General features: G+C 37.7%; 1 protein-coding gene across 3 annotated transcripts in view; it reads left to right on the forward strand.

Moving 5' to 3' along the window:
- aatka (apoptosis-associated tyrosine kinase a) overlaps positions 1–14,262 on the forward strand; it is a 31,908-nt gene that overhangs the window by 11,165 nt on the left and 6,481 nt on the right. Inside the window, exons 2-10 of one of the 3 annotated variants that reach the window (XM_046866541.1) lie at positions 1,624–1,757; positions 6,629–6,767; positions 11,824–11,903; positions 12,181–12,299; positions 12,459–12,546; positions 12,835–12,968; positions 13,269–13,353; positions 13,481–13,602; positions 13,680–13,829. In XM_046866541.1, coding sequence (XP_046722497.1) covers positions 1,624–1,757; positions 6,629–6,767; positions 11,824–11,903; positions 12,181–12,299; positions 12,459–12,546; positions 12,835–12,968; positions 13,269–13,353; positions 13,481–13,602; positions 13,680–13,829 — 1,051 coding nt within the window. Of the gene's footprint in view, positions 1–1,623; positions 1,758–3,520; positions 3,647–6,628; positions 6,768–10,959; positions 11,552–11,823; positions 11,904–12,180; positions 12,300–12,458; positions 12,547–12,834; positions 12,969–13,268; positions 13,354–13,480; positions 13,603–13,679; positions 13,830–14,262 lie in introns of those variants that run through there. The other 2 variants (XM_046866542.1, XM_046866543.1) reach the window with 2 other exon arrangements.

The following is a 14,262-nucleotide window of genomic DNA, read 5'->3' on the forward strand; positions in this document are numbered from 1 at the left end:
ATCTATCTGATGTATTTCAATAGGAAGGATTTTTGGTGCCTCCACCAAAGTTTTCTTTCTGCCACTGGATACCACAGATGCTGTATTGTTTTTTTTTCTCGTTTGGTATTTTTTGATCTTTGAGCACTATGACTCCACATTTAAGCAGGAGATTCTATCCTTGTTTTTACTGCTTTATATTCGGTAAGCTATTCGCTATTATAAACCATCGTCAATGGTTCCTTCCAGTCAAAATATAGTAAATATATTCTCCCGGTTCATTAAGTGGACAACATTAATTAGAGATACACACATTTATTACAGTATAACCCTAACTGTATAGTTTCTACCTTATTCTCTGAAAAATGGGGAAAAAGATTACCTTTGGGATTTCCTATAATCCTATGACATATAGGCTAACACACTGTTCATTTTGTTTGTAGTGAGTTGTTGTAGAATGTTTTCTTCAGAAGAGAAAAAGAGAAATATTTGTTTAATTATTAAAAAGAATGTGAATGTTAGCATCGGTGCCAGTTTTAATATCTTGCTCCATACTTTCAGTTTATACATCTGTTTGAATTTGTTTGCCAAAAACAGACCATGAAAAAACTTTTTATTTTATTTTTTTTATTTCTTCATTCACACGTTTCACTTGAATGACCAAATATTGGATGTGCCATACACCTACATATTAGAGTTTAAACCAACCTACACGAAATACAGTAGAAAGTATCACCTTGTACCCTGTAGATGTCTATCATTAGCAGGTTAGCTAATTAGCCAAATGTAAGCTACATTTGTAGCAGGTAGATACAACTGGGATTTTAGTAACTCATCATTGATTTTTTTTTCATATTTCCTCAGCAATTTATCAAACAGTACCTGATCTGTAAATATATATCAAGCAGAACTACTGTATGCATCACTAATATTAGCTAAATTAGATACTTAGCATTTAGGCTCTGCTTAGATGGCATTAGTAATTTCTAAAATGGGGAACTTTCTCTGAGCAAGTGTCATGGAAAAACTTTTCTTTTAATTAACAAATACACCAATATATATATATTGAAAAACAATATTGCTGGAGGAGCAAATAATTTCAGGAGCACATTTTTGAGTCTGTGGCTACTTTAAGGATGAGTGATATCATTCCTACTGAAGAGAACCTCTTCATATCACAGCTTACATTTTTTTTCCCTCCCCTTGATTTTGTTTCCTAGTGTAGCAGCAACAGTGAAAGACAATTTACAGTCCATTAAAACTATTCTCATCATGGTCTTGCACAGGGGGTGATGTGATCTAGCACTCACACATGGCAGCCACAAAATTAAATCAACCACCAGGAGGCACATACTGTTTTATAGAGTTTTATGAAACATCCAGATAAACGGACTTGGGAAATGAATAGACTCTAAATGGGCCACAAAAGTGTCTCTATTCCTTGTGCTACAGGAGGACACAAAGCTTCTTTTCATGCTGCATTGCTGACATTTCCCAGCTTTTAAGTCAGTCATTGTTTCCATGTCTTATTTCTCCTTAGTGTCTTGAATAAAACGTCTTCATTATAAAAAAAAAAGTGAGCTGACAAGATTATACCTATATTCATGATGTAATAATGGTTGCTTCTCTGCTTGGGTCCTGTAGGTGGCACCCCCCTGAGTGAGCTGTCATGGCCATCCTCTCTTGCTGTGGTGGCCGTCTCGTTCTCTGGCCTCTTCACGTTCATCTTCCTCATGTTGGCCTGTTTGTGCTGCAAGAAAGGGGACATCAGCTTCAAGGTGAGTGCGTCCTTTTCGCTAACTCACTTCATCCATCAAACCGGTTGGAAAAATTAGAAGCAGATGAGAAATGAAATGGTAAGCTCTTAGCTTCAGAAAGATTTTTTTTAATATAACTATGACTCACTATCAGAGTGATAGTATAGCAGTATCATAATTTTCACAACACAGATAAAGTCCCTGCTTGATTTATTAGCAGAGATGAAGGAAGTGAAACAAAGAGAAAAAAAAGACAATTATATTAGAGACAAAACTTGAACCTGACCTAGAATTCACACTAGGAATTTTTATCCAGTTGAAGGATTTTCCCAAAACTCAAGGTGTGGCAATATTGGACATGTACAGTACTTTACAAAAGTGAGTACACCCCTCACATTTCAGCAAACATTTTATTATATATTCTCAAGTGACAATACTATAGAAATGAAACGTGGATATATTTTATAGTAGTCAGTGTGCAGCTTGTATAGCAGTACAGATTTACTGTCCTCTAAAAAATAACTTAACAAACAGCTATTGTTTGAATAGCTGGGAACAAAAGTGAGTTTACCCTATGTGAACATGTCAAAACTGTGTCCATCTTAGTGGTGTGTTTGGGGTCGTTATTATGTTGAAAAACTGCCGTTCGGCCCAGTTTCTAAAGGAAGGGCATCATGTTCTGCTTCAGAATGTCGTAGTACATGTTGGAATCAATGATTCCCACAATGAACCGCAGCTTATATCAGATATATAGAAGCATTTCATTTTTTACATTAAATATTAAACAAATGATTTCACAAAGTACCAATTTCATCAAAACATTTAAACCAATTTACTCGAAAAACTGAAAGTCACTGACATCAGCTCAGGTAAGCATGTATTGGTCCTGCTTTCGGGGATCAATAAATCAGTAATTAATTGAAAATGTAACACTAATTTTGCTGTGATAAAAAAAAAATGCAGTTTCGCTTTAATATTCTTAACTTAAACTAGATCGCTTTTGATGGAAAGCTAGCAACAGAACAAAAATAATGAAATAAATAACCCTACGTATAACAAACTTCTGTCGGGACGAAGTTGAGTCAGCTGCAGTTTCCACACACTTGACATGAGATAATGAGACGTCGTGTAAACAGCATCTGTGTTTATTCTGGTTCCACATATTGGTGTAATGAGTGTCATTACTGCAACAACTCTTTTAAATAAGCATAGTTGTTGTAAATGCAGTAGATACAATGCTTATATATGGTAAGTAAATATATTTACTCCAGAATTTGCCACTTAGATCACCTTACACAACCTGTAAACTGTTAAAGGCGTGTCGATAGAAGGCACAAAGAGAATGTATCTCAGATAAAAGTGGAAAGAAGTGTTTGGTTTGTACAAGTGCAGGAATGATCCACAATAAGATTAACAATGAGTCTGAATTTCAAATCAAAGTGCATAAACAATAATACCGATAAGAATAATGAAATTAGATAAGAAACAGCTAAAATAAGTTTGAAGAACAATATCAGTGGCATCATATATATTGTTGGAAGAATGTCTTCAAGTTGTTGCTGAACAGAATGAAAACATTAGGGCTGTGCCTTTTGGTAGTTCTCAGTTCTCTATGGAGTTTTCACTTCTCTCGCATGTGCAAGTGGAAAAAAAACATCAGAACATGGATGAACAGCAGTTTGGATGCGGTCACATTATGACAGACAGAGTTGCTGGATTTCGTGTGAACTGAAACTGGTAAAATAGGAAGTGTGTCTGTTCCAAGACATGAGGATACTAGAAAAAAGCTAAACAATTTCAGAACACTGTCCTGAATCGTGTTTAAGAGTTTGTGGACTTTCCTAACTCAGCTTAAACCCAGGGGGAGAAGACAAAGCAGGCTGCTTTGTCATGCACTCGTACGGATGCAGGTATGGATCGTATACTGATTTATCTCCAGGTCCCATTGGCCCTGTTTAGAGAGTATGAAGCGTGAGGCATCACAGCATGCCTCTCCAATGACAAATCTGATACACTAGTAATTAATGTATCATGGTTTTATTAGCCTGGACCTCTGTGCTCCTCACAAGTGTACTTTATAGTAGGGGAATGGCTTGTGTGTATGTGTATTCGTACTGTAGGTGGTAGGTTTATCGCTGGCTCACCCACGCTTAGTGGTTTAGAGATGTCACTATGCCACTGCTAATTAGGGCAGTGTTTGTTATGATGTGGACGTTGCAGTGCTGCCACCCTGCCGAGAGGCAAGCTTTGTACATGTGGGTTGTCATTAGAGAGCATTGGTCAGACAGTGGTTAGTTAGACAGAGATTAGAAATGGACAGAAAGAGTAAAAAGGGATAAAACGAGAGGGAAAGGCACAGGATGCGAGGGGGAAGGGAACGGAATGTATAAACCGAGTCGCTCTGCAGTAGTATTTTCCGCCCCCTCTTTCTCTGCTCTGAGGCTGTCTGCAGCTGCTTGTTCTTTAGTGAGCTCCCTCGTCCCCTTCTTCACCGATCATTAAAGCATAAAGTTTGCACGTCAAACGAGAATTGCGGGGACTTGTTTTTTAAACACCGTTGAGATGTGTTAATCAAACGGAAGGGTCGTAAATGCAAAATGCCAAATAGCCAAACAGACGAGTCCTATTTTTTTTTGACAATTACATACTAGTCTTTTTTTCATAACCTTGAGAAGACTGATGTAGTAGTATAAAGGGGTGGAGTTACAACTAACACATTATCAAGATTAGGTGATGTCAGTTCAGCCATGGCGTAGTGCGGTAAAATCTTTGCAATAACATATGATTAGATATTTCACCTACGTAATCCGTGCCAGTATTTTAGCTTTACAGTGAATCACCGGGTTTGCATAACCTACAAATGACATGTCTGTGCTTGCGTATGTGAGCAACCAAGAGACAGGATTGTTGTTAGCACAGTTCTTTGGCCAAAGTGGTTTAGATTATGTTTTTTTTCCATGAACTAACAACACAATTTTCTAAATAATAGCAATTGACTGATATAATGTAACAAGGACTTGATGAATGATGAGAGAATGATGAATGAATAAATTAAAGGATGAATAATTTAAAAAATAATATTTGGCTTTGGTATTTATTGTTGAGTTGTGTTTGAATGATGAGTATTTACAGTCCTATTACGTGTCAGTTAATAAAAATTAACAAGTGAGTGTTTTTATTTTTCTCGTTCTTGGAGGTACTGGGTCTTGGTGCAGCAGAGGGCACCACTGTTCTGTATGGGTAAGAGGGGGAGGCTGGACAGTTGTGGAGGTGATATGCAGGTTGATTCTGTAGAAACCAGTTCCTGTGTATGTGCATCTATGAATGCCTGCTTGTTTTTGGGTCAATGGGAGCATGTGAAGAATCAGTTAAATAGAAGCTTTATCTGTGTCTCATCAGCATAAGGAGGCGAGAAAAAGAGGGCTAAAGAGAGAGAGGGAGGGAGAGAGTGTCCAGTAGGTCATAGTTTTCCAGCCCAGCCTCCTACTCCATCTGTTCCTCAGTATATAGAAGTCAGTCTGTTGAACTTCCAAACACCAGAAAGTGATTAAACGGTGCAGTAAGATTCTGTAAGGCAGAGAGCTACATTAATTACTGCAGTCAATTTCGGTAGCAAAATTTACTAATGAAAAATTAATGGTCTCATCAATAATAATGATGGTACTGGCTATAAGTTGGATGACAAGGAAATAGAAGGTGCTCCTGAAGTCCACTCCTGAATTTACCACAAAGTCAAATAGCATGACAAATCAAGTGGGCGAATCTGTCAAATATTTATTTAGAAGATTTGGTTATGTTCTCTAAGACTGCTATTAAAAAAGGTTTGCTACTATTTATTTTCTGTTTATACTGAGTCTGATTTTTCATGGCAGTTTAATAATAATAATAATAATAATAATAATAATAATATTAATAATAAAACCAATAATAATAATAATAATAACCAATAGTGTTCATAAAATATTTCAGTACAGTGATTTTAAACCGCCTAAGTAAACATATATCTACAATTATACAGAAAATACCTACACAAAATGCAGACTTTTGCATTATCCAGAGCTACTTATAGAAGTGTTTTGTAGTCTTCACCAAATGCTCCATGCTCAAGCTAATACATATAGTTCAGGATCTAAGTATCCAATCAAGCTAAAATACTGTGTAACCCCTCCTGGTTAGCGCAATTGTATGTTTTTTTTTTTTTTTTGTATGCTTGTAAACTGCTTTTTATGAATTCAAAAAGACTAATATTCTCAGATATAGTATTAGTAAAACTCCTTTTAGAAAATTTCAAGGAACTAGCAAATCCGTTATTTCAGTCATTCATACTAGAAAAGTTATAAACGATATAAAAAACTGATGGAGGTGGAGGTAGTGTTTTAGCTTGGGGTATGTGTGGCAACTTCTGGAACAGGTGCACTTCTCATTATTATTGATGTAGTTCATGCTGGTAGAAAAAGACTGAATTTAAAAGTGTACAGAAACATTCTATCAATTTACAGAGAAATGCATCCAATTTAATTACAAGTAATTAGTAAGTACAAGCCACACCGCTAGGACAAGAAATGACTTTGTCAAGGAAAACATATGAACAAAGAATCTATCCCAAACGTGTCCCAGCATGACAATACCTCTGTGTCCAAAATCAGTGCCCTGACTCACCAATTTTCTTGTGGCTAAATAGGCTCAGTCATATCCCATAAATCTAATAAAAAAGCTGTACCTAAAGTGTGGAGGCTGTTATACAAATGAATGACCATCTCCATGCTAATGTCCATGGTTTAAGAATGGAATGTTGAAGCACATATAGGTGTATTAACAATATATGGTTCTATGTGAATAGAGAATATTTGTGTAATATAATATGTTTGCCTTTGTTTATTTGTACTGTGCAGGAGTTTGAAAACCCCGGTGAGGATTACCAGGCAGATCTGTCCACTCTTGCCTCCTCTGGCTCTCAAGATGCCCCAGATGTCTATGTCCTGCCCCTCACTGAGGTTTCACTGCCTGTGGCCAAACAACCATGTAGATCAAGTAAGAACATGTTGTAGATGAATGTACCATGTCGGACTGCAAAGCAGCAGGCAGTTTCCGTACCACAGTTGATTATATTCCTATAACAATTGTTATGTTCCTTAATCTTATATCAAAACATTATAATATTATATAACAGCTATAAAATAGTCACTGTCACTTTTAAGGTTAATATAAAAAGATTGGAAAAATAAACAAACAATGGTGTTTGTGGTAGATTTAGGGTACACTAGTTTAATTGTAATTAATATACAAGAGCATATAAGGTTTATTATTATATTGATTAAAGTATTTATCAAATTCTCCACATACATCAAATGTCGTCAGTTAATCCATGTTTTCTACTGGATCTCCAGTGCAGCTAACAAATATGACAAATATGAAAAAATGTATTCATAAGTAGTCTACCCACTCCTTTTATAATGGCAGGTTTTCTAAGTAAAGAAATTTAATAAACTGATTCATTTCATCTGATTCTTTTTTTACCCTCAGTGTAAACAATGTATACAAATTAAGTGTGAACCAATTAGAAATATTTTAGATGGAAAATAGGATTAGGATATTTGTTTCTGTAGAATTTTCTTGGAACCTTTTTGGTTTATTCTACTTGCAATACTTGTTAAACGATATTGATCAGGAGCAGGGTACACAAGAAAATAAATCCATGCTCAGCTAATCAACCAAAACCCTGTGGCGAAATGTATTATGGTATGAAAAGACTTAAGTCCAAAAGGTATTTTTGGTACAAAAAAAATGCACATTACCATAAGGAAACATTGTTGCATGGTTGTGGCAGCATTTTGCTTTAGGCCAGGACTGGTTCAGTAATCACTGGCTTGCTACAAATACCAGTCGACCAGTGCAAAACCTATAGGCATATTCTAAGTTAAAATTGACACAAAAATGATCAGTCTTTTTGAATGATTGATATATATATATATATATATATATATATATATATATATATATATATATATATATATAAAAGAAGTGACCTAAAGTGGGCTGTACACAAGTGATATCCTTACAATTTAATGGCTGTAGAAAGTTTTTTTCCAGATAGATGTGCCATGCTGACTCTTACCCAAAGTATAACAGTGGTATCATAAAATCAAAAGATTCTTTATCACTGTATTTGTTTACGGGTGTGCAAATAAGTATTTTCCTTATTTTCTTTTATTTAAAACAGATTTTTCACTTTATTCCTATTTTTTGCAGTTTTACAAGGGGAAAAAGAGATCTGATTTATCTGATTTTATTATTTTTTTTACTTCACAAATACCTCCATTTTAATAAGGGTGTGTAGACATAATATCTATGGAATGTCTTAAATATGCACATAAATACAGTATACAGTAGTACAGTGTATTAGTGTTTTTCATACTTAAAATCTGGAATGTTATTTGGACATATGCACAATAAATTCTATATTCTATTCTATATATTCTATTCTGTTTTCAGAGATTGATACATTTATAAATGCCACCCTCAAAACTATGATTTATTTAATGAAGATTTGTAACCTTAGTGTTGCTATTAAATAAATGATTTACTCTTTTTTTCTGGGAAGGTTAGATTTTGTTTATAAAACCAAGAACTGTACTCTAGCTTGTGTTTAAAATGTATCCCTACAAATACTGAATGTATGACAGAGGTTCAAGTGTGTTTTCGTGTGCACTAACATGGACTGTAACAGCCATTGTGCTGGTGCATGCTTCAGCAATCTCTAATCTATCTGGAAACAGTAGTGTGTCTGAGTGTAGCAGGGACATACTGAACTGGTATTATGTAGACACAAGTGTGGTATAGTTTATGCATGTCTTAATTGGCCTTTAAAGACCAGGACCTTTGTCTTAGTTTGCTGGGGTTGCATATGGAAAAAAGAGTCGGTTTGTTTGCATTCTCACAGTGAACATGGAGATGGCTGCCTCAGAGAGCTGGATGCACATCTGTCTGTTGCATAACATGCAGCAAGAGTGGCCCAGAGGATTGTGGCGTGGCTTGAGAAAGCCATCTGAAAAGCAGAACTAGGAAGTGAAGATAGAAAAACATAGAAGCTAGGTTGTTCGTTGTTGCTATACTCAGGTCATTTGTAGAGAATTACAATACCTCCATTCATCCAACGAGATTGAAAATGTCTTTGATTTCAAATCTGGAGGATTGTAGAAAAATAAATACAAATCTTTTGGGATTTTACATGAAAACTGCAGACTGGGTGGCAGATTGAGCATGAGTGGGACTGTGTGTCTGTGTGTGGTGCAGTATGTCAGATGCTCGCTTTATGACTCACATGCTCTCTCTGTGTGGACTAAGGAGGGGGTAGAAGGAGGAACATTTGGAATGAAGCAAAATCCTTTAGCAGGGAAGCCAATAGGATCATTCCCTCCAGTCATCTATAGTTACAGCTATATGATTGGTCCAGGTGTTGCAGGGAGGGAAAATGTGGCTCTAGGTCCCCCATTAGACTTAGCAGTGCTTGGTCACTGTGAAGCCAAATCAGGCTTTTTCATCGTCCATCTTTTTTCTCAACCTTTATATTAGGAAATTTAAATAAGAACAGCCGGCTGATGTTACATTGGATCAGAATTTAAAATCTCTGTATATAATCTCTATAATTAGGCATACGTGATGTGTCTTTAAATGTCGATGCATATGTTTTTTTTATCAAAAAGAGATTGAAGTCCTTTTGATAAGTGGTTTCCATCCTGTAAAACTTTCTTTTTGTAATATTTCAGATATAATAGAGAAGCTAAAAATACTGCATGAATCTGCTGAACTTCTGAATTCCTAATAAAATCGACAGCGAGTGTTTAGTACAACATGATAATGTAATACCCCTGTAAAATAGAGACATTCCTATCTGATTTAGTTAAATACACTATCCACTAACACAATTTTTTAATGAATTAATTGCTATGAAATGCGGCAGAAATAATGGTAAATGTGGGAGACTAGACATTTTATGTGGAATGCAAGAATATTGCAACATGTTGGGTTACTGCCTTTGCAAAGTTTTGTATATTCTCTTCCTCCCCATATGGCTTTTTTAAAAGTTTTTCCAAAACTCAAAAACACTAGGTGAACTGTTTACAACAAATTGCCTGTGTGTGACTGTATGTATGTGCACTGTGCCATGGGCTTCCCTGTATATGCCCCAAATCAACTGTGTCCCTGACCAGGATAAATCAATTGTCTGCTAAAACCTTTTCATACAAATACCCACCAAAAATTCCACCAAAAAAGAACAAATGCATAACAGACCAATTAGTACAATACACTGCACATGCAGGGTACACAGTGACATTAAAATGGCATTTAAGGATTTCAATGTAATCTTAAAAGAAACCGATTATAAGAAGATGAAAAATAAAATCGTTCTAATGATATTGAGCAACAGTCTTACATTACTGGAGTTGTTTCTCCTGAAACCCTAATTGGATTACTTTTTCTAGCTTGGACAAGCTCAGAAGTTCAGAGACAATAAAAACTTGTGTTCCAATGGATAAACTATCGGACAATATTTGATACCCAAGACATTAATAAGATCTAGGTTGGCAGGGGAAAGAAGGCTTTCCCTTTATTGCATTACAGAATTGTAACAATGAGAAGAAATCCTCAATGTTTTTTTCCTCTGTGGACACGAGGCTCACAAGCATAGCTATAAAATAGATGTCATATATTTCCAAGGGGTAGATGTTCCACAAAAATGTGTAATCTAATCTGAAAAAAGCTGTAATGCATTTTTAAGATGGTGCAAGGCTGGTACTGGCCTTCATCGGGAATGCCAGTTGTGGGGTAAAGAATGCACAGCTCCAAAATTCCACTCAAATAATATAAAAGAGCCAGTTGAGCCAGTTGATGACCACAGTTGGAAAGAAAAGAGAGAGATAGTTGTGTGTCTGGCCAAGACTAGGGAGGGGGCAGGCTGTTATCACTGTGACAATCCAGGCTCTGAGGAGTAGAGAATGGGCCTTGTGTCCAGCCTGGTACTGGGGTACCAAGCGGCATCGTGTCCTGCACAAAGGCAGCAATTTTGCCACAGAGAAGAGCGTGAGCGGCTGTGAGTGGCTGGAATGAGTGACCTCTGGAACACTGAGGAGGGGGAGGATGGGCCACATCACTACAAATAATACAGGGAGGGAACTGTAGGAGGGGACAAGGGAATAGATAGGCTGTGAGTGTATGAGAGGGGGGTCATGTGTTTGACAGAGGTCTTTCTGGTGCTTACAGAGCGCTGTTTGTTTATCTCGGCCCCCACAGCACTGTTGAGAGACAGGGACATGGACAGAGACAGCATAGTATAGAGAGGGCTATTATATGCTTCTTGTGTCATTGCTGGAGGGTTCGGGGCGTCAGACACATTCTGACATGCGTAGAGAAGAGAGACCGAGAGAAGACGCCCAGCAGAGACTAAAGGATGACGGAGCTCTTAGCTCTGGGCAGTCATTTCAAGAGCATCGCAGCGATGTACATGCCAGCTTTCAGGCCGCAGTTGCAGCCACAAGACATTTGGGAATGTTGAGGTACAGTGTGTGGAGGGACAGGATGCCCATGGCCACTGGAAAGGAAATGAATAGGGAGTGCATTCCTGGCTGGACGAGAGCTCCGAGTGTTCTTAGGAGACATACTGGACTTGACTGGGCCAGCACTGCTGTTTTATTTCCTCCCTGAAGACCCAGCCATGGATTTCTGCTATGGCGTGATGACTGCTATTTGCATCATCTTCACCATCTGCGCTAGCCTCTTCACAATCATCCGCTGACTACAAATGTATTGCTTTCCTGGTGTGCCATTTCAGAAAAAATAACTTGCTGAAACTTTATTTTTTTAATTGCCTGATATTCTATTTTTTAAAGTAAAATAAGATGAGTAGATAGTTTTTTTTTTTTAAACAGTCTTCATGGTTGGTTAACAGCTAGCTTATATTTGAACTGCCTTGGCGTTTAGGCTCTTTCTTCACGATGCACTGTTCATTGTTGAACAAGGCACATAACCTCTATTTCCAGAGACTGCATGCTTTAAATTTATGATCTCTCTTCCTTTCTCCTTATTTTAGTTCAGCTGCTGAAGTCAGCGGATCTTGGACGTCACAGCTTGCTTTACTTAAAGGAGATTGGCCATGATTGGTTTGGCAAGGTGAGCTTTATAAAACAAACATCATTTTACAATAAAAACTCTGCTTTACAATGCAGGGTTCCAGCTCTCGCATGCAGTCTTGGCACATAGTGTAAATCTGATATGACTCATTCAGAGCTACTGTAATGTAAAAAAATGAATACAGCTAAGCCTTAAACATAGTAATTCCTGGGTATAGGGAATTCCACATAATCTTCACATTTAAATTTTCTGCTGCTTGGTTTAGAGGATAGTTCATAAATGTTTACTCAAAAGTTTGTGGGTGTTTGTTTTTCAGGTTTTTCTGGGAGAGGTGAATGCTGGACTGAGCACCACACAGGTGGTGGTGAAAGAGCTTAAAGCTAGTGCCAGTATACAGGAGCAGACACAGTTCCTGGAAGAAGCTTTACCTTACCGGTCTGAGCCCATTGTCCTTACTCTCTCTCTGTCCACCTTTTCTGCACTCATGATATTGTCTATAATTATTGTGTAGATCTTGCTTTTATCACTGTACAATTAATCAAAATTATTTAAAACAATGACTTATTCTGATATGTATATGTATAATTTTAACAGTACTCTGCAGCATCCTGCCCTCCTGCAGTGCCTGGCTCAGTGCACAGATGTCACACCCTATTTGCTGATTATGGAATACTGTCCCTTGGTAATTGTCTTTCTCTCGATTTTCTCACAAACATACATATAGTACACACCTTGTTCTGCTAGGCTGTTGTATGCAAGTTGGACGATAAAAATACACACATCAGTTCGGCATTTCCTGCCACGTGCATATTTTTTGAGGGAATAAGGCTCCCTCTGCTGGTCAGGATAAGGTCAGTGTTAAAGTGACTGATCCCAGTTATTGGAATATATCTTTTGCCTACCCCTTTAAGTGCAGTTTATTTTCTGGGAATCACAGCTTTGCGGATGAGTAGTTCTTGGTTGGTTTCAGGGTGATGTCAAAGGATACCTCCGTAGCTGCCGGACAGCAGGTTCAGCCACCCCTGACCCATTCATCCTCCAACAAATGGCATGTGAAATTGCCTCCGGGCTTCAGTACCTCCACAAACATAATTACATTCACAGGTGAGGAGAAACATGCCTGCCTTGTTAGCTAATTCTCTGGTCCATTTTGTCGCAGGCCAGAGTGTGGATTTCAGCCTGTTTTTTGGTCTCTTCTTGAAACAATATCCTGATGCTGCCTGAGTGCCTCTTACAGACTCCAGCATCAGTGATTTTGTTGCTGGAGGTGAACCTGTTGTTCTTCGGAAGCTCTCAGTGGCATTTACAAAGTGGTGTACAATAATCAGACTTTTTTTTATTGTATTAGACTTGAAGTGAACATTTAACTTCATTCGCTGATTAAGAATGATTATGTATCCTTAGTGACCTGGCTCTCAGGAGCTGTCTTCTGACTTCAGAGATGTCTGTGAAGATCGGAGACTATGGCCTGTCTCATAGCAAATACAAGGTGGGTCAGGACCGCATGAACAGACACTGCTGAGTTGCAGTGCTAATTTTGTTGTAAAGACACTGTTACATCAGCCTCTATTCAGTCCATCACTTCAGTGCTTAAGGGTTGCTTCTGTCTCTGTTAGGACGACTACTTTGTGACGGCAGATCAGATTTGGGTACCATTGCGCTGGATTGCTCCAGAGCTCATTGATGAAGTCCATGGCAACTTATTAATAGTGGACCAGACAAAGTCCAGCAATGTTTGGTAAGAATTCCTTTATACATCAAATACAGAACTACAGAATCAACATACCTTTCATGACACCAGGCTTTTGTTTTCAGGTCACTGGGTGTGACAATCTGGGAGTTGTTTGAGCTAGGAAGCCAGCCATACAGACACTTCACTGACAGGCAGGTGTTGACATATGCCGTGAAAGAGCAGCAACTGAAGCTGCCAAAACCTTTGCTGAAAGTCCCCCTGTCTGAACGCTGGTGAGACATTTTAACTCCCAATTCGAAATCATTACCTCCATGTCCATTCTTCCATTCCTCCAATCATTACTCTCCCATCACCATGTCCAAAACATACCACAGGCAAGCTGAGCAGTCATCAGTTATCCTGAAAATAAATACTATCAACACAGTGAATGTATTTCTATCAGAGTCTTCCCAAGTGCTCATTCCATTTTCTCCCTTGCAAAGCCAACAAATCAATACTGCTCAGGTCCAGTGTGGTTAGTCATTCATTTTCCCCTTTCACAGTCCAATTTATCATACATTTAGCTTTTCTTAGATGTCTGTGATCATTAATACTGCTATAATACAATACCATAAATTACAAATGTAGTCAAGACACTAAAGTTGCAAATATTGATCTGTATGAATGAAAGACTGCTTTGTAAGCCTGCCAGTTCATGATAATATG

This window comes from Silurus meridionalis, chromosome 14 (genome assembly GCF_014805685.1).
Source record: "Silurus meridionalis isolate SWU-2019-XX chromosome 14, ASM1480568v1, whole genome shotgun sequence".
NCBI classification, from domain to species: domain Eukaryota; kingdom Metazoa; phylum Chordata; class Actinopteri; order Siluriformes; family Siluridae; genus Silurus; species Silurus meridionalis.